Source organism: Tupaia chinensis, unplaced genomic scaffold (genome assembly GCF_000334495.1).
Source record: "Tupaia chinensis unplaced genomic scaffold, TupChi_1.0 Scaffold143796_1, whole genome shotgun sequence".
NCBI classification, from domain to species: Eukaryota; Metazoa; Chordata; class Mammalia; order Scandentia; family Tupaiidae; genus Tupaia; species Tupaia belangeri.
The window spans coordinates 696904-723693 of record NW_006203646.1 but is presented as its reverse complement, the minus strand read 5'-3'; the positions used below and the strand labels follow the sequence as shown (position 1 = coordinate 723693).

Sequence of the window (26790 nt, the reverse complement as noted above, 5' to 3'; positions counted from 1 at the left end):
CTTTCCCTAAGTAAAACTGCTTGCAGAGCTATATGCCTATGGGGTATGCATTCTCACATAAACCAGCGGCTAATTGTCCATTAGCCAAAATGCTACATTTTTTTTTGCCTGTGCTATAACAACCCACAGTTACTTAGATATCAAATCTCATCTCTTACCCAGTAAAGTATTTTTTCAACTTGGAAAAATGGTCTTAGAAGATACAGGAGCCTAGGACCAGCAGGTGGTGTAATGGTTATGTTGCTGGATTCCCATGTGATCAGCTGAGGTTTGAGTCATGGACCTGGTGGTTTAAAACTCACACTGGGCACATGTGCATTCATGCACAAAATCTCAGGAGAAGAATGAAGAAGGGATTGCCGTGTAGTCATCCCCTCTCTGGGGGGTGATTTCTCTCTTTCTGTCTGTCTCTGTGTCTCTGGTGAGTGCACATGGCCTATAGCAAAAATCTCTCTTAAGAAAAAAAAAATACAGTAGCCCATCTCATTTTTTACCAGCTACAAATGTTATAAACTTTTCTTTTTTAACATTTCAGTCCCAAATTGCCTTTTGGCATCTTTTACCATTAGTCTAGTTTTGCCCTCAGGGCAGGCATACTCTTTCTTATGGGGAAATTCTGTAGTTATTGAAAATAGTTCTCCTGTCCAAATACTACCAATCTCCCTAGCCTAAATTCTTCTCCCTCAAGGTAAATGTGTTCCACACTCCCAATTCCAGCTTTTATTTACAGATCTTCAAATTCCACAGTTCATGAATCATTGATGTCACAGTTGTTCTGATTGTTTAATATCCCTTTTAAAATGTACTCCAACTAAGCACAATATCCTAGGTGTAATTTGATAATGGTGATGGTGAAGCTATAAGGATAAGAGCTGATACTTCTGAAGACGTAAGTAACAACCGTCACACAAAGTTCTCAGTCTTGTTTATTTCATTACTTACGTGGATTGTAATATTGTATACATGACAAACGGTAACTTGAAGAAGGTAACTGGTCTGCGTAGTTAGCTTGAGGAGCTTGTAGTAGACAGTTCAGCCTGCATTCTGCCCACTTATTTGTTCTACCACAATAACATAAGCCTTGGCTGACCACAGCTTCTTCTGTTGCAGGTGTTTGAGTCTACTGACATACTCTAAGGTGTCATCGAATTTTGTTTTTGTTTTTACTTTGGGAGTGGAGGTACATAAATCACTCTCCTATTTCTAAGTTTGTAAAAGTGTTGTCTTTATATTTAGTGAAATTATTGAAATATAAGCCACTACACAGCGTAATCTGTATACACACACACACACACACACACACACACACACACATATATATATATAGTTTTGCTAGAGAGTGTATGCACTCACTGGAGAGAGACACACAGAGAGAAAGAGATAGAAGAAAAGTGAGTGCTCACCTCCCCAGCGGGGGTGAACAAGCTGCAATCCCTTTTCCTCTGTTCTCCTCTTGGGATTTTGGGCATGTACAAACATGCTCTCAAGGTATTTAAGTCCATGGGTCCAGGACTTGAACCACTCAGTCAGCCACGTGGGATCCTGCTTCCTTAACTGCCATGCTTGCTACCTGATGCCCCTGGCTCCAAAAATATATTAATCCTTTGCTATAGTAGATTTAGATTTAAGACCTCAAATGCTTAATTTATCAATCTATATTAATCTCTTCTATAAAAACAATTTTGAAAGAAATTCTAGAACACAGAAAATATGGCCTTTATTTTATCAATAACCCAACGGTAAGTTGTTTTTATGTGATACTCAAGTTAGAATTCAACAAGAAAGCCACAGGTGCATTTCTATTTTCTATGTTCCTAAAGTATGCTGAATATCTCCAAAAAAAGGTACTTGTACTAACACACACTCACACACTCACGGGAACCTTTTGCTACTACCCGGAGGCTGTAGATTGTCTGCAGGTGATGACTGCCTTCTTTGGTCAGTTTAAATGTTGAAGAAATCATTTATGGATTATATATGTAAATAAGCTGTCTCATCACTTCATCTGTGTATAGAAGTCAAAGCACTTTTAAATATCTACCTTTGGATTATTATTTTTTTTGAGAGGTTTTTCCTATAGGACACGTGCGCTCACCAGAAAGACAGAAAGCGAGAAATCACCCCCCAGGGTTGATGGCCACCCCGCAATCCCTTCTCCTCCATTCTCCTCTCGAGATCTTGGGTAGGCACACATATGTGCTCAGCGTGAGCTTAAGCCACCAGATCCGGGACTCAAATCACGGTCAACTACCTGGGAGTCCAGCGACATAGCCATTGCACCAACTGCTGGTCTCGCATCTGTGGAGTTTGAGGCTAGCTATGAATTCTTTTCCCTGTGGCAGAAGTAGAAGAAATTGATTTATATGTTATACTTTTGGCCCAGTTGGTTGCAGCATTCTGAGGGAGGAGATAGCACTAGAGATAATGAGACTTAGAATGCCAAAGCAAAGGCCAGAACAAAATATGGAAAAGTTGAGAAAGGCAATGTTGTGCTGTGGGTCTCTCTTTGGCTGGAATTACTGGATCTCATAGTTACTGCGAATCGGTGGTGGCATGAGACTTTTGAAATATAATGATAAAAACTTGTGGTGATCATTATTATTAAAGTAGCTAACTACTAGATGTCTACTTTATACCAAGCGATGTGTCAAACGTTTATATTATATCATTCTCGTAACAACGCCATGTAATATTTTCACCATTTTAACCTTGAATAAACTGAAGCACAACAAAATAAGGTGACTTTCTTAATATCATTCAGTAATCAGTATCAGGGCAGTATGTCGAGTATTTTAGTTTGCTTTGTTTTGTCTTGTTTTAGATCATAAAAGGAGATGTCCAAGTGGCTGTCTCCGTGAACACTGAGCAGCTCTGTGAAACTGCCTGTGAAGGAGAAGCAGAGAAAGTTCTCTACTTCTAATTCACTGTAGATCCTGACTGTAGAGCTGATATTGACTAAAAATAAAATAAAAAAAAATCAAGGTTGACAAAAAGAGCACCAAACATACTTTCTAACACATGGAGGCTGGCTAACCCAAGTCATCTAGAGATAGGATGATATTAAAACACAGACACACACACAAATAAGTGAGAAAAAAGAGAGAGAGAACAACTTGGGTTTTCAGTATCTTGAGCAGCCCACTAATGGGTCTGGTTGAGAAAATTTCATATTCCCTTTTGTGCAAGCAGTTCCCACTTGTCTGAAGACTGTACAGCACAGCTTTCATCTTCTGAGGGTGGGAAGAGGAGGCCATAAGAGACCAGGTATTGGACAGCTCAACTAAGACAGGTACTAGAATAGCCCCTACCTAGTCCCACCTGAAAGGTAAGTAATACTTATACCATTCCTTTTTCACTAGTTTGCATTTCTAGATAAACTATACTAAGTGGCCTTGCTGTATATTGGAATTCTGCTTCCTTATGACCTAGTAATTGGAATTTTATATACTTTAAAAAAGTAGATAACTTTGACTTGTACTAACAGTCTTCAATTATTTTTGGAAGCATCAAATGTCCAAAGCACTGGTACATCTTAGACAATTCATTATTCCTACACTAGAACTCATTCCTAAATAGCAATAATGTTCAAAAGAACTTTATTTAAATAGGCTAGTGCATAACTTTATTGTTACTTGGTGCATTGACGGTATCTCCCTAGAAAAAAGAGTCAAGCATTCTGGTGCCCCTTTTCCAATCATACTGAAAGTTTCAGAGCAAGGTATAGAGAAGAGACATACATGGATGTGTACGTATATGTGCTAAGTAGACAAAAATAGGATGAGTTGCCTTTCACCCGGCAGATAACAGGAACATGTAGGTTAAAGGTGGATTTAAGAGACAGGATTAGAAACACCCAGGATTGGATTTCTCCTTTCTATTTTCACAGTAAAGTTTCCTAGCCTCCACAGTGATAAATATTATCAGGGCCCATTAGTTCTGCAAATCTCATGAATTCTATGGACCATCTCCATCTCTCTAAATTCAGAAAAAGTTATAAAGCAAGCATAGTCCATACTGATCTTCTAGAATTTCCAGCACTTTATTTCAGGGCTTGCTCTAAGTAGATTTTCTTTAAGATTTTATAGAACTAAATACTTCATCTTGGCAGAACTTTTCACTAATGCAATTTTACATTTATACATGTGTTTATTTAAATTGCATCTACCTCCCTCATCATAGTAAAGGAGGGCACTGTGGTACTGTGGAGCACCATCTTATCTTTATCGCTTTTTACGATGCTTGGTAAATAATCAGTGCTCATGAAATATTTAATGGATGAATAGATTCTTGAATGAATGAATGAATGAATGAACACTAAACTCAATCCAAATGTTCCCCTATTCTAAGCTACTGACAATCAGGTTATATTATCCTATCTAAAAATGGAGCTAATAAACTTATTGTTGACATATTGACAAGTTGCTAATGCTTTAGTAATGCCTACTCTGGTCATTTCATTTGAGAAAGAGAGAGGAAAAGAAAGAAGAGATAAAAGGAGAAAGGAGAAGGTGAGCAAGAAGAAAGAGATTCAGAAAGAGAAAGAGAAGAGAGAGAATGAGAATGAATGACTACCAGGGGTTTACTTGAAGAAAAGAAGTGGGTGATAGAAGGAGTACCAGGCAGCCACTGGGAAACTGGTTGTTTAAGGAATACGATTCAAGTTTATTTCAATATGCTTGGTTATTAAACTACCTATTTATGGCAATAGGGCCTAGATACCGTGTATATCATTAATATAATGCTATATCTTATTGTTGGGATCAATGGTTTGCTGTCTAGCTAAATACAAGTAAGATCTAATTTCTTTTTAGAACAGGCTATGCTCCTACTTTTTAGACTGCAGACTTTAAAGTAGGGGGCCTGTTTATCTGATTTGTCCAAAATCAGTGTCTTTACTAAGGTAGGACAGCTATCTACTGCGTCTACCACTGATCCTGTGTACTATTCAGTAGCTGAATAAATCACTTTATCCTTTTGAATATGTTTCTTTAGTTGCAAATACGGGAATATTAATATTCACCTCATTTAACAGAGTATCTGTGGATTGAAATAATATAGCCCAAGTCTACATAATTACCATTCATTTTAAATATTCATGTCAAAATTATAATTTAGTAATCGGAAACACTTGGGTGTTGCCTTGTGTCTTTAGGTGTCAGTTCTTTAAAATAAGACACCCTTGTTTACTTAATAGCGAGAACTGTAAAAGACTCAAATTAAGTAACATCAGATCACCCCCATGCAACTACTATTATGTAAATCCCCTGTAAAATTTTACCTTGAAAAATGATCTCACCAGAAAACTTTGTGAGTAATCCACAGCAACGTATTTGTTTTCAAAATATCCTCATGTCAAAAAGTGAAAACCCCTAAAGAATCTGAACTTTGAAGGATGTTATTATGCACTCTAAATTGTTAAGAACATGTAACATGCAACACGATCCTAAAGCTATTTCAATAAAATTAATCATTGAAACCTATAGACCAATGTCATTAAAAAGTTCTGCAAGGCAAAGATGTAATTTGGAAATGAAGGTAGGGAATATAAGGTACTATCAGTTTCCTCACAAATGCATGTAAATTTAATTATCCCTGGAAACTACCTTTTGAAATGGGCAAAAAATACCCACCATGTGTCATAAACATTGCATTTCTGCTCAGGGCAGTGATTTACAGACCCACTCCTTGCCACAGCGAAAATTCCTCACAAAGTGGACAAGTACCCTCATAGCAGTCCAGGTACTCATTATCTCGAATACTGGATATAAAATGGTCAGCTTCCCATGACTTGGTGGGATAAGGTATGAAGACACTGGAAATAACTGACATAAAAGAGATTCAAAATGCTTTTCCACCTCAAAACACATTCCTGCGTGACCTCTGCAATGGAGCAGAGTTATGAAATCAACATTTTAGCCCACCCAACGGGGCGGGTGGCTGAGTCATCAACATGGAAGCTAAAACCATGGCCTAGAAAAGCAACCACATAGCAAAACAGGTCAGTGCAGTAAATAGAATAAACACACACGCACAATACCCCGATCTTGCTCATCACATGGCCTTCAGCAAGAATAAAACCTTACATACTGAAAACAGTCCCTCAAAACAAACAAAAATCCCACTCTAGGGATTCACACTCTATAAATGTCTTCGCTAATCAGGAGGACTGTATTTATTTTGCAATTCCAAAAAAAAAAAAAAAAAGAAATTTTATGAGAAGCAAAGACATTTAGGACATTTTGTGACTCCCTGACACAACCACCTATTTTCCTGTGTCTGTTAGAATTGTTTGGATCATATTCTATAATTTAAATGCCTGGAATAGCCCTTGGTCTCCTTCCAAGCTCATACATCTTCCTTTTATTGCCAGATTATTTCTCCCCTAAAACATCACTCCGAAGGGTTTAAAGACACGACTAGAAGGGTGGTAACATTATCGAGGAAAGCGGCCGGCAGCACCTTCTACCAAATCTAGCATGCTGGCAGGACTTTCGGTCTGGAAATGAACCAGGGCAAGAGGCCTCTAGAAGAACCTTAAAGCAGAGTTCTGTCTGGATGGATTCTCAGAAAGACTTACAGCTTTCAATTTCCAGGGTACAGTTTTGCTCATCCAGTGGGTACCGCCTTAGGTCCATCATGCAGGCAGCTGTGGTGGTGATTCTAGAAGAGAAATATAAATAATACGTGATGTTAGCAGGTCCATGGCTAGAGTTGGAAATTTCAATTCAAGTACCAACATGGACAAGCCTGGACCTCTAGAAGTTTGCAGTTCAGTCCAACCTCTATTGAAAAAGATTGATGTAACTGTGCAATTCTCATGCTGATGTGTAAAATAAACAGAATGACTTAAGTCAGTGCATCCCAGAGTATGGCACAGTAACTACTTGTACCAAAGTCGCCAGACTGTTTGTTAACCAAGCAGTTCCGATGCTTCCAGAATGTCGGGGGCTGAGGTGGGGAGAACCTAGAACTCTTATTTTATAAGCATCACAGGTGACTGAGAGTACTGACAAAGAAATATCCCTCTTCCTCTAACATTTGTTTTTGTCTCCTTTTATCAAGACCCTAAAATGTAATCTTCTATTGATCTGTTTTAAGCCATCATTTTTTAAACATATTTTACATTGTATAGTAGTTTACAAGTGCTCCAATAACACACATAATCAGTCCTTTTTTAAAAATAATCTATCACCAAAGTTGTTCTGTCCTGAGTAATGTAGTACTTTCCTGCCTCCTTAGAGAGTTTCTTCTATGAGATAACAGAGCTATTGATTTATAACACTTGGCACCTTTATCATTTTATCAGAGAGAAATGAGCATATCCCTTTGTCTTTATGCTTCTTTTTTTTTTTTTGCCATTTTTCACAACTGAAGACCTACTAGGCACCAAAAAATATAGTTCTGGATGATTTATCAATATTCATGTTTTTTTTTTAACAAACTAAATCTTTTTTTAAAGGTTACTTATTTCATGAGTGTATTAGAGAGAGAGAGAGAGAGAGAGAGAGAGAGAGAGGAGAGAGAGAACACCCCTGACAGGGTCTTGGCAGCAGTGTCTACTCCCCAGCCTCAATTAGTCCAGATCATGAGCACACGTGTGCCCACTGTATTCAGTAAGGTCTGGAGCCTCAAGCTGGCAACCTTCCCATAAGGGTCTGCCTTGCACAGCATTGTGTTTTAGGCTGTGCCACCATCAGCCCAGTGTGTGTTTTCTGATCAGCTAGCGGGCATAAATCCATGAAAGAATGCAAGTTTTAGAAGTCAGCATATGTAGGTATAAAGTCCATTTATATGTAAGGTATCTAATAGAGCACCCAGCATTTAGTAGGTCCTTTAAATTTTATGTCTGATGAAGGAAACTAATAATAGAAATTAATGTTGCATTTGACCAATTTAGGCTTACTCTGCTGCGAAGGGCATGATACTATGTGTTTAGAACAGGTAAATACACTGTTTCCCACTTGGGGAAAAGAGTTTACAGACATACTTTTTTATTGTTGTTATATTTAATTGACAGATGCTTGTTTATGAGGTTAGTGTGCTATTCAGATACACATATACAATGTGTGATGGTTAAATAATAGCAAACATTTGACATTCCTTTGTGTTGGAAACACTCAAAATATTTTCTTCCAACTATTTTGGATACACACTAAATTGTTGTTACAGTCATCCTACAATGTTATTGTATACTAGGATTTATTCTTCCTATCTAGCTGCAAATTTGTATCAATTAACTAGTCTCTCCTTCCTCTCCTCTGCCTTTTCCAGCTTCTAATAGTCATGTTTCTCCTCTTTACTTCCATGAAATGAACATTTTAGCTGCCACATATGCTAGAGAATGTGCAATATTTATCTTTCTGTGCCTGGTTTATTTCACTTAGCCTAATCCAGGCGTATCCATGTTGCCATGGATGAAAGGATTTAATTATTTTATAGCATTTCATTGTGTATGTATACCATATTTCCTTTATTTATTCATCTACTGATGGACTTTTATTTCTTAGCTATTATGAATAGTGTTGCAATAAACATGGAACTGAAGATATCTATGGTACACTAAATTACCCTCTTTTAGATATATATCCAGTAGTAGGATTGCTGGATCATATGATAGTTCCTATTTTTCTTTAAGATTTTTTTGCCATAGGGAATTTCTGCACAGGGGAGAGAAAGAGAAAGAGGGGGAAAGTGAGAAATCCCCTCTGGAGGAATAGCCAGCCACACCTTAATCACTTCTCTATTCTTCTTGTGGGATTTCGGGCATGCAACATACACACCTGATGTGATTTTTTCAGTCCCCTGGGTCTGGAACTTGAACTGTGCATTTAGCCATGTGCAAATCCAAAATCTTAATCATCACACCACCTCCTGGTCCTAATAGTTCTACGTTTAATTTTTTGAGGAACCATCATACTATTTTTCATACTGATTGTGCTAATTTATATTCTCACCAATAGTGCAGAAGAGGTTCCTTCCCCTTTCTCTGCAACCTCTCCATTATGTGTCTTTTAAATAATAGTCATTCTAACTAGAGTGAAATGTATATCACAGTGGTTTATATTCATTTCCCTGAGGATTAGCAATGCAGAGCATATTTTAATATAGTTATTGGTCATTTGTATGTCTTTTATTTTTCACATAAGTACAAAACAGTAATCACAAGTTCATCTGGAATCACAAAAAGACCCTGGATATTCACAACCATCCTAAGCAAAATAAATAAATAAAAGTAGAGACCTCACACTACCCCACTTCAAAGCATACTACAAAGCTATAGTAATCAAAACAACATGACACTGGCATAAAAACATTCATAAAGACAAATGGAGCAAAATAGAGCACCCAGAAATAAATTCATGTATATACGGACAACTGTTTTGCCACAAGAGCACAAACCAGAGAAAATTAACTTTATCTGGTAAGATGAAGGCAAAAGACATGAAAGTTACAAGGACACACACAAATTTAAAAATGGAGACAGCCAAGTGCAGAAGACCAGACTGTGTCAATAAGGTAAAGTCTGCAATTGCTGCTATGGCTTGTGGTTAACGCTTTCTGCTGATACATATTCATGGCAACTAACATCTGTGAACTATGCTGTGAATACCAAGAAAAATAAATTAACTAATACGGTTGCAGGAGGTAGGTGTTTCTATTCACGTTTTTAAAAATAAGATAGAAGACAATATTTTTCTTACAATAACATTTATAATTATGCCAGTGTTTTACTGTTTTTAAAAAATGATGTAATATGCTTCATAAAGCTAAAAAGCAATCTAAAAGTTTTCTAATCAAATTTACAAAGCATGTTTAAGTGTCTCTCATTGAAATCGAGCAGAAATTTTGAAGCCAAAATAATCTTTTTTGGACTAACCATAGATAAGGTTGAATGATCTCAGATAGTAATCTGTATTTTCTGCCACTTGCTTGCCTCATCTTGAAAATTTCAATGAAAAGTTAACCATCTTAGGTTGTTGTGAGATTACAAAAAATAGAAAGAAAGCTGCAACTTATATAGTATTCTGCAACTCTTGGTATAGTTATTGCTACTTGTTAGTGAGTAGATACATAATAACTCATTTTACCAGAGGTTAACTGGGAGTCCAAATATATATTTGCATATATGGTAAAATGTAAAATCTTGATAAATATATATAATAAGCAAAGCAGTTTTACTAATATTTAATGCAAATAGTTGCCTAACACATTAACATGCAAAATAAATAGCCTGCAAATGTTGCATACAGTGTTCCATAAGAGAAAACATAGGTGTGAAGCAAGCCTTCATCTTTTCCAGACTAATCAAGAGGTCAACAACCAGAGATCAGCATATAGTGTAAAGGTTACATTGATGGACTCCCATGTAGTCAACAGTGGCTCGAGTTCTGTACCCAGTGACTTAAAACTCATGCTGGGTGCATGTGTGTGCATTCTCCAAGAGGAGACTGGAGAAGGGACTGCAGTGAGACCATCTGCCCAAGGGGTTTATTTCTCTCTTTCTGTCTGTCCTTATCTCTGGCAAATGCACAAACCCTATACCAAAAAAACTTTCTAAAAAAAAAAAAAAGGATCAAGAATTGAACAAGTCTTTGTCATATTTGTACCTTCAGCACTTTGCCATATGTCTGGCACATGTCACCAGCTCAAGAATAAAATAATAATAATAATAAGGAAAACATTATTGTACACATTCTCAAGTTGAGTATTTGAAGCAGTTCTCCAGATTAAGTGCCTGATTTAACTTATGTAAACATTCTCAAGTAAATTTGAAAGTTAAAATTGTTCTTATAGATGAGGTTGGCTCCATGGTACAGCAGGAGTGTGCTTCTCAAGAGAAGTGAGCCCCACATGGTAACTGCAGTTCAAATCCCAGGTCTGATCAGCCTGAAACATGCTGGGCACTCCTACAAGTGCCCAGGATCCCGTAGGAAGGGAATCACAGTGCAACCAGATCTTGCAAAGCATGCTCGCCTCTCTCACTCTCTCACTCTTGTATGCACGTGCATGAGCTCTATAATGTTTAAAGAAAAAAAATCTATAAAGAAAAAAATGGGTCCAGTTTGTGATCTAGTGGTTACATGAGCTGAATTTCATACGATCAATTGTGCAGTTTGAGTCATTGACTCAGCAGCTTAAAAAACATATCGGGTGCATGTGCACATATGCCCAAAATCCCAAAAGGAAGGAGGGGGAGGAGAAAGGATTTCAGAGTGGCCATTCCTCATGGGAGGTGCTTTCTCTGATCCCTCTTTTTCTGTCTCTCTCTGGCAAGTGCACATATCCTAACCCTCCCCCTCCAAATAAAAAAGAAAATTACTTCTTACAGTAAAAGATTCATTCACCTGAAATAAATCTTAGAAAAGTCCAATGATAAGAATCTAAATCTGTTCTTTGGGACTTTGTGATTTATAATAGGACTGAGTTTCTACAGAATAAATCAATATGCTAAACACAGTTAATGGAATTTTCATGAACATACTTTTCCAAATCCTGATAAACATCCTTAGTGGGCCTTAAATAACTACTAACAACACCACTACTAGGAGTGTGTGATGTGAGACTAGTACTCACTGTGCAGCGGTCCTGGGTAAGTTTTAAGGTCACCGTGAAACATATGGAGACAACTGTGTTTTAAATCAAAGGAAATAGCTCAGCAATACCTCCAGAATGTTCCTTATGTACTTGTGAAAAATCTTCTGTAGTTAAACATGGAAACTTATCTTCTATGGGGCTGCATTCAATTGCATAAAGTCTACTTTTGGGAAATGTCAAAATTCTGACTGGCTGGGAGATCTTTGGACAAACTTTATTATTATTATTATTATTATTATTATTATTATTATTATTTTTGGAGAGGTGCACTCACCAGAAAGATAGAGACAGAGAGACAGAAAGCAAGAAATCACCCCCTGGCCAGATGGTCATGCCACAATCCCTTCTCCATTCTCCTCGGGATTTGGGGCACACACGCACATGCACCTAGCATGAGTTTAAGCCACCGGGTCCGGGTCTAGAACCGCGGTCGACTACATGAGAGTCCAGAGACATAGCCATTACGCTAACTGCTGGTCTCTGGACCAACTTTTGTTACTTACTTATTGGGTACTGTCATCCTTAATGGACTTATAAAATACTAGCATTGATCCTCAAGAGGATGAAATGCTTGTAGGGATAAAGAGGAAAACAGAGAGGTGACTTGGAGAAACAGAGCCTACCAACGCCTTGGGGAAGGCACTGGGTTTCCCCTGGCTAGTGGGATGGAGTCTTGAGCATTTTACTTAGATATTAAATGAAAAGAAAGGCCGGTCTCATAGCCTAGTGGTTAAGGGAGCTGGATCCCCATATGACTGGCTGTAGTTCAAATCCCAGCCCTGGAAGCTTGAGAAACATGCTGACATGTGTGCATGTGTGCCTTAAATCTCAACAGGATGGGCAAATGGAGGAGAAGGAATTGAAGCATGATTACACCCCATTGGAGGGTGCTTTCTCCCCGTCCCTCTCTTTGTTTCTCTGTCTCACCCTGGCAAGTGCATATGTACCAAGACAATAAAAATTTAAAAAAAGAGAAAAGGTGAACCGTGCAGGTTGAAAAACTTGAGGTCATCTAGGTACCAAGAATAAATTGAAAAGTGTGCAAGGATATATGTGCAGCATGTTCTTAGCAGCAATTTTTATAGTAAGAGCTATTGGAGGCAGCTTGAATGCCTGGCAGTGAGGGAGTGATTAAGTAGGTTGTGATGTTTCTTTTTAATGTGGTTGTAAGAAATGACGACAAGGACGCATACTTTGTTGAATGAAAGGAGCAGTCCACCTGGCAGGATCCCACTTATGTAGAGCTGTAGAGGTAATACCTGCTTATGTATACATATGTAAAGAAAGAGAATTAAGCTCACATTAATAAAAAAGAAGCCTGATGTAGATCAAGAAAGCTAAATATACAACATAGCCTGAAACAGCCACTAAAGGCATCAATAAAATCAAGAAATACAACAGCTAAGCCAGGATTCTGTACCAATGCCATAATAGATATTTAATGGTGTTGCTACCTGGGATTTAATGATGCTACTATATCATTCCAACTTTGGATATGACCAAAGATAGTAATTAAGTAATATAGATGCTTTTAACCCTCAACCAATACAAAAAAATCTCATAATCAAAATCAGAGTGATACTCTTTGGACCTTTCAGTAGACTCTATGAATGGCTTTGTGAGCTATAGACTATAAAGGCCAAGATATGCCTAAACTTGTGAGAACCTTGTTAGGATTTTGACAAGAAATTATAAGAAAGTGACTTCAGACTTCTACTTTATTTTGATTTCTTTACCCTAGAGAGTCATTCAATTATTCTTCAAGGAAAAAATGACTTCTTTCAACATCTTTGTATTTTAAAAATAAAAAAGTAGATATCTTATCACCAGCTACATTCAAAACCTAAGTGTTCAAATTCACAGTATACTTTTCCTCTGCACAACATGTGCATTTACTTAGTAGCACAATTTATTGTAAGTACAAAAGATAAAAGGATCCTCTAGCATCGTTACTGGAGAGAAATTAAGATGCTGTAAAGGTCAATTATTACAAATTATGCCAGTGTGTATTTTTACAAGTTATAAAACAAACTAATTAAAAACTTTCAGGGTTATATGGTGGCACAGTGGTAGCATAGCTGGCCCTAAGTGAGAAGGGTCCTGGGTTCATATCCCAGTATCTCATGGGGTAGGCTGGCACATATGTGTCACCATGACTTGGACTGGTTGATACTGGGGATGGATCATAATGCAGGGACCCTCTTTAGGGTGCTTATCTCTGTCTCTCTCTCTCTACCATTGACAAGATAAATGAATAAGAAAAAAAGTCAGTTAGGCTATAAAGCTCTAAATACCGAATTTAAGCATTAGAGTATGAACTGCAAGTTTGAAAAGTGCTAAGTAGCTCATCTGAGTCCTTTCCCTCAAAGGTATTTTAAACTTTTTCACTTTAATATTCTCAAAGAAGAATTGAGTTATTCTGTATCTCATAATCACTTTTAGCTGGGAAGCTAAATTAATGTATCACTCTTATCTCCCCTGTACGACGGTCTTCCTTTTTGTACGGTAAGTAGAACACTGCAGTAGGTGTTGCGACATCTACTTTGGCACTCTCAATAACAAACATACCTGATATTAAGTGATCACTTACCAAGAGCCAAACACTAGCTCATACTAATGGAATAGATCATCTCATTTAATAGGAATTAAGCTCTATTTCTAGTCTTAATTTATGAATGATTATTATTCTTGTTTCACCGATGAAGAAATAGAGGCACAGGAGTGGATTTCCCCCAAGAGTAGCACAGTGAATGGTGGAACTGGGGTTTGAATCTAGGATGTCCCACTTTCTAGAGTCCACATACTTAACTGGGTATCCTCTAACTACCTATAGACCTGGATAAAGTCATTTAGCTTCTCTGGAGGACTGGTCAATTTCACATATCGCAAAGCTTAGAAATTCTATAATCCAATGAAAATACATTGCATGTTCTGTGACCCTGTATATTTTATAATTTTGTTTTACCCACACATTCAAAAGCTGCATTTCACAGCTGTTCATTCTGTTTTAGTCAATTATGCAGATTAGCCCACCCCAGACAAGCAAGTACAGGCCTCTCCCCAAGGAGTCCCACTTAATATTCTCCCCTGATTGAAGGTCTCCCTCAGCATTTTTTTTTACCATTCTATCCTCTTGATTTACCTCCATAGAGGAACTTCTGTTTAAATTAAAATCTCCAAGACTCATGCATAATTGTTTTTAAAAGCTCTTTAAAAGTCCTCATATAGAATCACATGCACTACTACACTCAACTTTGTAATCACCAAAAAAAGTAAGATTGCTAGCAATCATGTTCCCATTTGATAAATCATGCATTTCAGATTAGAGCTATTTGTACTCTTCTGCAGCTGTTTGGCCTTCTGTGACTCTTTGATTTTTTGGAGTCTTATCCTCTGCAAAGATACTGTGACCATTAAAGGGCTACACAGTTTTCTGCAACCAGTATGGTGCTATTATGAAAGACATTGTCTTAAATAGCATGCCTGCAGAATCCAAACAGCAATATCCAACAAAGTCTCACATTGAGATCATACAAATCCTACACCACCAAAAATATTGGTATGCAGAGACATATCAGCATAAACCTTTATTATTCTTCTGTTGTCAGTCCCTGGTTTAATCAAGTTTTCACATATTACATTTCTGGTAGTTTCATCTACAAATCCTATGATTATCTCAGAATCGAGAAGATCCTCTGTTCTCTCGAGGCTATGTCTTAAAGGAAGTCTGAGTTCCTGAGAAAAAGTAATCGTTCTCTGTTTTTGACTCAAAACCTAACTGAAATCTTTAGATTTCAAGAAGAGATTTAATTGAACCAGTCTCTTACGAACTAGGACATATCATAAGATCTGGGACTACCTGATTATTTCAGAAGTGATCATTTTTCCATGGTTTAAAATAACATTTTCATAATTCAGATACATTTGTATTGCATTTGTCACATTTCTACATTTCATTTTGATATGTAACACATCAAGGTCAAGCTATTTAAGAATAAGTTCACCAGTTTATCACTATTTCATTTTTTTAATAGCAATTTTTTTAAAAATGGAAGTGGTTCACAGATGGTGATAATGGAGCCAATCAGTGGCAGAGTAAGTTACAACTCCATTGATAATAGGTTACTAAGTTTCAACTGAATCACTAAGTTACAACCTCAGCTGGGTCTCTAACCTTTTCCAAGTGGCTTTCAAAGATTATTTTAAGATAACCTCACATGCTAGCTGTCTTCTTTAGCTTCTCCAGGTCCACCCTCTAACCGTCAAGTTCAGAGCCCCTGAATATGGACTGTTGGGACTTCTAAAGTAGACTCCCTGGTTCTCTGGCCTTAGGATGGACTGGGCCATTGGAGAACCAGCAGGAGTTTGGTATGCAAAGAGAATGAGATTGGGGAATTCTTCCCTGGATTCCTTTCCTGCCATATCTGTGTCCAGACTGCCTTGTTCTTTTCTTTCTCTCCCCTTTCAAGACTGGAGGGAGGAAGGGGTGTTGTTCTTCACTTTGTAAATAGTCCTTTTAGTGCACTCTCCTCAGATGACCCTTCTCAGCGTGCCATCTGTTTCCTGTCGGGCCTCTGACTGATAGGATACATTATAGAATGTGTTTAAAATTCAACGTTTCTAGTTAGGCTGTCAAAACCATGAAAACCATTCTATTCCTGGGTCCTTTGTCTTGAGGTGTTAGGAATGAGGGAATTAGATTCTGTCTACCTTAATGAGCTGCCTTCTTCCTATCATTCTCACCTAGGCTCATCACAGCCCAAGAAAGAAGCCTTCTCGTATCCCCGTATACCCGTCCCCAGCTACAAAAGCACTCTTTCCCCCAGCATGAGTCACTGTCATCTCCAGTTGTATTTTCTTTGTAATATTTGTCACTGTCTAAAATGATTCTCTGGATGTGTTTGCTTATTTGTAATCTTCTGTCTCTAGTAGACTCAGGGTTCGTTTAAGGTTGGGGTCTTCAGAAGTAGACCGTTGAAGGCTATTTATTATGGAGCTACATTGTGAAAAGAAGAGCAATGAGGGATGCAAGGAAAACGTCAACCTGAGATGCAATCTGCAAGCCCATTGGAGTCTCAGCCACCCCAGAGTGGAAGTTCCATCAGAAGAACTGTCATCAGAGTGACCCCCTTAGGACCGAGGTGACCTTTATACCACCTGCTTTCCCCAGCGCCACACACTCACACACCCTCTGGGAAAAGTAGCACTAGTTGACCAAAGAATAAATATACACAAGTTCTCGTTCTCTCTCCCTTTTGAGGTTGAGTACTTCCTGAATGTTCAGAAGGCAATGCAGTCTGTGGTGGATCCAGCCGCTCACATGCCCTCACACACATTTTCCCTGCAGTGCCTTGGTTGCCACTGAGATAACCTTAGCCCCTAAAGAAAATAGGTTTATTGCTATTGTTACTGCAGCTGTTATTTTTTTAAACACAGAAAATAAATGACTCCATGCTGACTCCTGTCACATATGGGCAACTCAAGACACACTTCAGACTCCAACAACAATTCCCAAACACTGCAATCTCAGGCTCTTCTGCTACTCTGATCTCTAAAGGTAAAAGATTTCTATCTAAATAGAGAGTAAGTCCTTTACATAAAATAGGTAATAAGTACAAGGGAAAATGCTTAACACCATTAGAATCCACAAATTTGTATTAGAAATACAAGTGCTGATTATTGCTTATGTAACCAGAAAAAAAAATTCAGGAAATTATATAATAAAATATAACAGGATCCAATACTACAGATTCTGCAGGGACATAGACTTCTGGGTGCATGCTGCCAACAGGACTGAAATTGGAATATATTTTCTGAGTTTAATCTGACATTAATCCAGAAGCACTGGATGGATACACCTTTGCTCCTAAATTCCATTTTAAGAAATTAATATGAAAACAATATAATGCAAGATCCTATACAAGGATGTTTAGTATAACATCATTAATAACCGGACAGAAACAGAAGCATTATATATAATATTTATCCATATACATCACTAATATATAAAGAAGGTTAAATACATTTTTATCTAGTTATAATAAAAAATGCTTTGAGAATAATGTTTCAAGACATGGGAAAGTTTTCTTGACAAGACAAAAAAGCACACTGCAAAGCAATTTGTGTAATATGAGTTTATATTCATTCAGTAATGAATATTAAGTCCACAATTAAAAGACTAAACCATAGTAAAATAAGCAGTAGAAATACGGTTGATTTTAATCTTGTATATTTTTGAGGTTCACAGTTTCTGTAGTACAATGTATGTGCATTGCTCTCTTTCTGATAATGGTAAAACAATTATCTATATCTGCTTATGTTTTTACCAGACACACTCATTGCTACTAACTCACTCTATCTGCAATAGCACTTGTAGGAGAACATTTGATGCAGAGAGAGATCTGTCCATCTCATAGATTATTCTGCATGGGAGCCATACAGCCCATAGATTAGAATTGTTGTTCAGAATAACTGTGTCAAAAGGTGCACTTTGATGAACTGCATGTGCCAGAAAAGTGTCAGTAGAAATATCACCATTTAATTTCAGTTCTCAAGCTAGAAAAGAGAGTTAAATGATAACAATAAAAATATCTTTCTGATGGTTGAACTCCTTCCATAAGATCTCTGTAATTATTATTCTAATGAATCCAATGACTTGGAATTCACTCCATCTGAAAGGATCCTATTCCATTTTGGGAAATCTATGATTATCAGAAAATCTTTTTCTATATTTAACATCAGTTTTAGTTTCTCTAATTGTAAATTATATATTCATGTACTTTGCAGTTTCTTTGTAGAAGGAGTGTTTCTTTTTTCTTAGTGATTCATTAGAAGTTTTGACGTTTCGTTGTCATCAAAGCTATCCATCATTTACATTTTTGTTTCTTAAACCTTTTATGCCTAGAAAATCTTTCTTTATCCTAAAATAAGATAAATAATATAAATACTTGATTATATTTCATCTGTTTGATGGCTTCAAGTTTATATCTAATCCTTAATTCCATAAGAAATTGATATTGATATATTTTATGCACTGAGGACATCATCTACATTCTTCATGAAAACAACAGTCATCTCTTCTGACAAATTCTCAAAATATTTAAGTATTTTTCAAATGTAGTAAGTGGTAAGATGTGGATAAACTCAGATTCTTTTTTTTTTTTTTTATTGAGAGATCTTCACAATAGGGCATGTGTGCTCATCAGAGAAACAGAGACAGAGACAAAAAGCAAGAAATCACCCCCTGTGGGGGGATGGCCACACCATAATCCCTTTTCTTCCACTTTCCTCTTGGGATTTTGGGCATGCACACACATGCACCCAGCACGTATTTTAAGTAGCTGGGTCCAGAACTTGAACCACAGTCGACCATATGGGAGTCCAGCAATATAACCATTATGCCATCTGCTGGTCCTGAATTCATTTTTAAAAATATATTCTTGCTATGGGGCATGTGCACTTGCTGGATACAGATGAAGGGAGAGTGAGAGAGAGAGAGAGAGAGAGAGAGAGAGATTACCCACCAGAAGGAATGACCATTCCACAATCCCTTCTCCTCCTGGGATTTTGGGCACACATGCATGCGTGCCTGGCGTAAGTTTCAGTATGCTGGGTCTGGCACTCAAACCATGGTTGGTCATGTGGGAGTCCATTCCCTTAAACACTATGCCATCTGCTGGACCCTCTATGTCTTTTTCAAGAAGAAGAAAATGGGTGCTTTTTAAAGATTTTTCTAATATTAGGAAACAAAAGTTTGAAGGGGCCAGATCAGAACTGTGAGGTAGATGCCTAATTATTCAATATATGAAATTCACAAAATTGTCCATGTTTGCTGATAGAAATGAGCTGAAACATCGTCATGCTAAAGAAGCATTCCCTGGTAAAGCTTTCCTGGGCATTTGTTCTGATAAATCTTGGCCTTTTTCAAAACACTATTGAAATAAGCAGATGATATTTTTCTTTGGCTCTCTAGAGCATTAACAAGCAAAATTCTTTTAGTATGGCAAAAAAGTTGCCATGACTTTTGCTTTTGATAGGTCCACATCTGCTTTGACTAGACCACTTCCAACTCTTAGATGCCACTGCTTTGATGGTGCTTTATCTCCAGGATCATACTGGTAAAGCTATGTGTCATCTCCTATTATAATTCTTTGAAGAAATGCTTCAGCATCTTGTCTTCTCTTGTTTGAAATTTTCATTGAAAGTGCTACCCTTGTCTGCAGTTGATCTGAGTGGAAGTCTGGCACCCACTGAGCAAAAACTTTGCTCAATTTTTTTCAGTTAGAATTGTGGAAACGGAACCAATTGAGATGCCTATAGTGTTGGTTGTTGCTTCTGCTGTTCCTCTTCAAATAGGGCATGAACTCAGTTAACTTTTCCTTGAAAATTCATGTGCCTGGTCTTCCACCATGAGCATCATTTTCAATAAAATCTCACCCCTTCTTAAATGAGTTATCCATTTGCGAACTGTTGATTATGTTTTTGAGTATTGTTCACCAACTTTCAAAAAAAATAAAGTATTAATCGATTCACCATTTTTCCACTTAAGCTTCATCATAAATTTGATGCTTCTTATTGCTTCAATTTTAGCAGAATCCAAGTTGCTCTAATAGAGGCTGTTTTCAAAATGAAGTATTTTCCTTTTTTAATATTTAAAAAAATTATATATTTTAAAATTTTAATTTACTTTATACATTTAATCACTATACATCACTCAGCTTGTAAATTGAATTTACCCCACAGGAATATACTTTACACCAGTCCAGCTGAGGTTGCAAACACATTATCTTCAACTGATAATCTCTGTGTCCCATGAATGTCTTGCCTGTCTATTTTCCTCCTTAATTTCTTTCATTACACTCTCCCCTTTCTTCTACCCTCTTCCCACATTGTCTCCATTATCTATCACTATTTTCAATGCTTCTATGTCCTCTAATATTTCAGTTTCCACCATAAAGTGCAGATAGTCAGTATATGTTAAGTGGAGACATACAATGTCTCTCTTTCATAGCCTGGCTTGCTTCACTCAGCAGTAAATCTACCATATTCCTCCACTGGGTCTTCTTTCTCTCTTTCTCTTTCTCTTTCTCTTTCTCTTTCTCTTTCTCTTTCTCTTTCTCTTTCTCTTTCTCTTTCTCTTTCTCTTTCTCTTTCTTTCTTTCTTTTTTTTTTTTTTTTGTGGCAGAGTAGTGTTCAAAACAGCATGGTATTGGCACAAAAAAAGATATGTGGATCAATGGAACAGAATAGAAAACCCAGAAATAAAGCCCCAAACATACAGCCAACTGACCTATGACAAAGAGTACCAGGCAATCTAGTGGGAAAAGGAAAACTTCTTTAGCAAATGGTGCTGGAAAAACTGGGTACCCACGTGCAAAAGGATTAATCTGAGCCCTTCTCTTTCCCCATTAACAAAAATCAACTCAAAGTGGATCAAAGATCTAAATCTAAGACCTCAAACTATAAAACTACTGGCGGAAAACACTGGAGAAACTGTAGGAGACAATGGGGTAGGCAAAGGCTTCTCAAATAAAACCCCCAACCCCAAAGCACAGACAATAATCCCAAAAATAAACAAGTGAGATTACATCAGATTAAGAAGCTTCTGCACAGCAAAAGACACAGTAATTAGTATAAATTGACAGCCCTCAAATTGGGAGGATATTTTTTTGTGAACTATGCCTGAGATAAGGGACTGACAATCAGAATACACAGGGAACTCAAGCGGTTTTACCCAGAAAGAAAATGATCAACCCAATGCAAAGATGGGAAAATGAGCTGAATAAAGAACTCTCTAAGGAAGACATACAAGGTCTTATCCTTCTTAGTGTCCCAAACTAGATTGTATTCAGATATGTTAAGACAAGAGTACAAGTTTATTTTGATGCAAGGAGTATTTCAAATCCATGCATACTTTTTTCATTATATGCATTTGCTATGAGTTCTTTGAAGACCACTTGTATATAAAGAAGATCTACAAATACACAAAAAGCCTTTTGAACTCAGAGCAATTATTTATTTAGAATTCTATGGAAATATGACCCTAAAATCTCACTCATAAGCAATAAGAATTATCTTCTGATCAATAAGCAATAACTTTCTTGTGACTTGTAGGAATCTTGTAATTTATCTAGAGGTTATTTAATTACTTAGTGTGGAGTTTAGAAGAAGGTGGGCATGTAGTCAGAACAACTAAAAGCTGAAACTGAAGCCCTTCACAAATGAAGACTGATTTAAACAAAAAATAACTATAAAAATAAAAACATTATTTGAAAAATTCCTCCAAAGATACATCTGAGGAAAAGAAAAATCATTTTGTACCAAAATAATGACACACTTAACTTAGAGGCATAGTTGATTAAATAAAAAGTAAACCACAGAAAAAAAATGAATCACAATAAAAGGAAATTTGAGCTTATTAAAAAAAAAGAATGTCAAAGAAACAGACAAGCCTTACAAAAAAGATACTTATCTTGAAAATGAGCTAAAGTTTACAAAAAAGGTCACTAACATATTATTTTAGCATATTGGTAAAAAAGACAAAAATGAAAACAATCACACCTGATAACTGGATGAACAAAGTAAATTGATAATAGAAGATATCAAATGATAAATGTTATGTACATATGTATTTGCATGGACAATTTCATTGTATCCAAGTTGGGAGATAGGAACAGGATTGAATGACAGGATGGGTAACCATGCTCAAGTCTAGCTTCACTGCATTTCTCCAAAGATCCTATCGTCCTTTCTATCTTTTCTCTGTTCCTCCTTCTCTACATAAATAGATCAAGAAACAAATAAGGAAAGGAAAGGAAAGAAAAACGATGGGCAAAATGGCCCCATAATTCAGTAAAGCTTTACTGGGTATTGAAACCTGACAATTAATTATTTAACAAATGGCTTGGTGTGCTCTGTTGTTCTAACCACAGAAGAAACATAAGACTGATAGATGTAGTAACAGTCTCATTTATATGAAGAGCTCAGGGGAGTGATGATCATCTGGTCACTTATTTTTTTGCTATGAATCAGACAAGAAGCTTTGGTCATAAATTCTAGCATGAAGGACATGGAGGCTTTGGGTTAAATAGAAAGATGGCTTGGCTGATACCGAGGGCTGTAAAATAATGAAATAGCTCTCCAGGGTAGATGGTAGAGTCCCCTTTCTGGAGATGATGTGTAAAATATGGGCTCATCCGTCAGGGTGATGTGAGGAAGGAGGGCTACCCATGGCGCAAGTGATGATCTGTACTTTCCAGTTCAGTAAAGCAGCCTCTGTCTTTAATTTGCAGCTACCGAAGCAAAGGCCTACATCCTCTGAAACCTCAGCATACCTTTTATTTTTTAAATTGGGCTTATAATGAATTTTAGTTTACTGAAATGGACAATAATTTTAGGAGCTGTTAAATGTAATCATATAAAGAGTTGCTCAGCTTAAAAACATGAAAATATGACAATGCATGCTTAGTGACAGTAAGGGCTATGTAAAGATAGATTGCTGTCAGGTAATTATGAGCAAAATAGTCTAGAAGTATTCTCAGAGCCCTGGGATGCAACATTACATGATGGTTACAATTTTCATGCTCAGTGTTTGCATTAGTTAAAGTCTTCCTGGTGGCGTAACACTATGTTGCTAATGAGTAATTATTTCTAAAGCAATTATTTTTGGGGATTCAGATGGATTGTAACATCACTGTGACACAGCTGGTTTTGTGTTTTCTTTCTAATAGCCTCTTTGTCTTTCTCACGCACACACGCACACACACACACACACACACACACCCCAAAGTGTATTAGACTGTCTTTTCTTGAAAAGAGACTAGTAATTACCAAATGTATGTCATTCCTGAGAAATATACAATGTTTAGGAACCAGCAGTTAGTGTAATGGCTATGTCACTGGACTCCCGCATAGTCGACCGCGGTTCGCGTCCCGGACCCGGTGGCTTAGAACTCACGCCGGGCACGTGTGCGTGCGTGCCCAAGATCCTGAGAGGAGAATGGAAGAGAAGGGATTGCGGCGTGACCATCCCCCCTGGGGGGTGATTTCTCACTTTCTGTCTCTATGTCTCTCTCTGTCTGGCGAGCACACGCGCCCTATAGTGAAAAAACCTCTCAAAAAAAATATATATATACAATGTTTGAGTAATTAGTGAGGGCTAATTCTGTGTGGGTATTTAGTTGCAATTTGGCCTCTAAATTTTCAGTCTCTTAATTCCTGTTAGTTCATTTTAAAAAAAGTCATTGTGTATATATGAGGCTGATAACCTGCTGTTAGAAGATAAAGATAGTAAAATGGTTACTACAGTGAAACAAATTAATGTATCTATCAGCTCATATACTTACATTGTATGACAAGAGCAGTTAAATCTACTTGTTTAACAAAAATCCATAATATATTTAAATAACTTTATTTCTCATGTTGTACATTACACTCTTGGATTTATTGATCCTATGTATCTGCTACTTTGTATCCTTTGACCTAAATCTTCCCATTTTCTTCTGGCCTCCTCCTCGCTCCTGGTAAGCCTTCTTTTACTATCCACCATTAGAGAGTTAAAGTGAGTGTAAAGATTTTGAATTGGATAATTTATAAATTTAAAGCCTAAAACTTTCAAGTTTATCATAATTTGGACTTAAGCTCCTGAATTGTAATATACTCAAGTGACAATAAGGGGTTGATCAATATTAATCTATTCATAGACAGCCTTCATCCTACATAGTTCTGGTAAAGTCTTGTAGAAGACATTTTATAAAATTATTAGAAACATAAAAGAACCTTAAAATCAAGTCTCAGAAACAAGAAGCTATTAGCTTTTTAAATCTTGTCTATATTAGTTAACTTTTTGATCATCAATGGTAGTGATAGCATGGAAGTAATGAGAGTATCTGCCTTTTTTCCCTATTATTTTACTTTATTTATTTATGTATTTATCTTAATTTTACAAAGGGGAGACAGAATGAGAGACAGAGAGAGAGAGGAAAAGTGAGAAAGCAAACCACCAGGTCCAGGAAATCAACCACAGTTGTCCATGTGGGAATCCAGCACCCTTAACCACCACCCTATATGCTGGCCCAATAGCATCTGCCTTTGAATGTGGATATAAAGACTAAAACAATGCATAGCAATTGTTTATCAAAAAATAAGCATTCCTAGAACTTGAGTTATAAATGTAAAATACTACATTTATTTTGTATTCTTGTTTATTATTAGTGGTATCATGTATTGAATATCAGTAATGTGTGTTGTAAGATTTTTGATAAGAAAAGTGATTAGAATCTGAATCAGTTATTGCAGAGAAAATGAGCTATAAGCTATGCAATCAAGGATGTTCAAAATTTTGCTAGAGTATGTAACTGGCAGGGATTAGCATGAAGGGATGTATCTGATTAGAGTCAGAATATATAAAATAGAGCAACTTGAGAGATGAGCAAATTTGTCAAGACTTAAACTTGGTGAAAGGTGGACGTAGGTAAACAAAGTTTGACCTTAGTTCTTGGCCAACCAGTTTATATTTTATACATTGAAAAATGGAGAGCATGGTTATGACAAGGCAAAACAAGGAATACTGAAATTATAAGGAACTTAGCTTTAATAGCTGAGTCATAAACTCCTCTGGAGGGTCTGACTCATGGTCTCTGTAGTATGAGGTAAATAGAGAATGGTGGGGACTGTGATGAACTAGAAAAAAATATTTAAAAGAGCTATCAATTTCTCAGTTTTAACTTATTGCTGCCATATGGATAATAAGGCTTTGTGTTTCTGATCTTCAGATTTAAATATATATATATGAAATTATGAAATGGTGAAATGGTCTAATGTTTAAAAGCACTATGTTGGTCAAATAACAGAATTTTATGAATTAGATCCTTCCTTAGGGCTGACATTAGGCTACTCTTTATATCACCGGTAATTTTATAAATGAATAAAACAGTTTCTGAGAGTCTAAGTGATTCGACCTATTTGTTAGTGAGTCAGGCAGTGGCTAAGGCTTTATTCCAGAGTACAGGACCGTGTGGCCACATGCCCAAGTCCAGGTCATTCTGAAGTTTCAGAGCAACTTCCATTTTACTAATACATGTCCTCAAATTTTACATTTTTTTTTTTATTACAGCCTTGGATGAACATAACACAGACAAAAATGTTAAAGCAAATGTGAGTATTAGTTCTCTTTTCTTGGTATCAGTTCAGTGGAGAGGAAAGAACCTGTGTGGGGACCATTCATTTGGACTTGGCTACAAACACCAGAATTTACTATTTCCTAATCATGTAATCATGTAACTGAGGACATTAGATTGCATCTTCTTCTTCTTTTTTTTTTTTTTTTTTTTTTTTGGAGAGGGTTTTGCTATAGGGCTTGTGCGCTGGCCAGAAAGGGAGAAAGGCAGAGAGACAGAGAGATAGAAAGCAAGAATTCAACCCCCGGGGGGGGGGGGTGGCCATGCCGCAATCCCTTCTCCTCCGTTCTCCTCTCGGGATCTTGGGCATGCACGCACACACGCCCAGCGTGAGTTTAAGCCACTGGGTCCGGGACTTGAACTGCGGTTGGCTACATGGGAGTTCAGCGACATAGCCATTACGCTACTGCTGGTCCCTAGATTGCTTGTTTGAAATGCAAATAATGGAAAATCATGGGAAAATGGAAATAACAGCTCTAGCACATAGAGTTGTGCAGACTACATGAAACTGGAAAGTTGGATGAAATGCCATCGTGACCATTTGAGTGACAAAGGTCATGACATCTGGCTTAACAACATTGATTTAAGAAAGTCAGGAAAGGAAAAAAAAAGTGACTTAAGGATCAGAAAAAGATGTGCTGATATGAACATTTATGGCCAGGAGTCCTGGGAATTATAGTTTCAAGCCCAGCCATAATAACAGTCAGTTAAATTACTAATAAATTACTGTCCAAATAAACAGTATAGATAAGTGAGAAATTCGGACCACATTAAAGCAGAAATAAGATAGGTTACACAGAGACTGGCAAGTGGTATGGAGGCTAAGGTGCTGGACTCCCACATGGCCAACCACAGTTCGAGTCACAGGATTGGTATCTTGAAAACTGGGACCAGCAGTTGGCATAATGGCTATGTCACTGGGCTCCCAGGTAGTCGACTGTGGTTTGAGTCCCAGACCCAATGGCTTCAACTCCTGCCAGGACATGTGCATGCATGCCCAAACCCCCACGAGAAGACT

At 37.1% G+C, this 26790-nt stretch overlaps 1 protein-coding gene across 1 annotated transcript in view; it reads right to left on the bottom strand.

Moving 5' to 3' along the window:
• Positions 1–26790, bottom strand: part of GABRB2 (gamma-aminobutyric acid type A receptor subunit beta2) — a 265292-nt gene that overhangs the window by 126076 nt on the left and 112426 nt on the right. The window contains exon 6 of the mRNA XM_006165055.2: positions 6578–6660. Coding sequence (XP_006165117.1) covers positions 6578–6660 — 83 coding nt within the window. The remainder of the gene's footprint in view (positions 1–6577; positions 6661–26790) is intronic.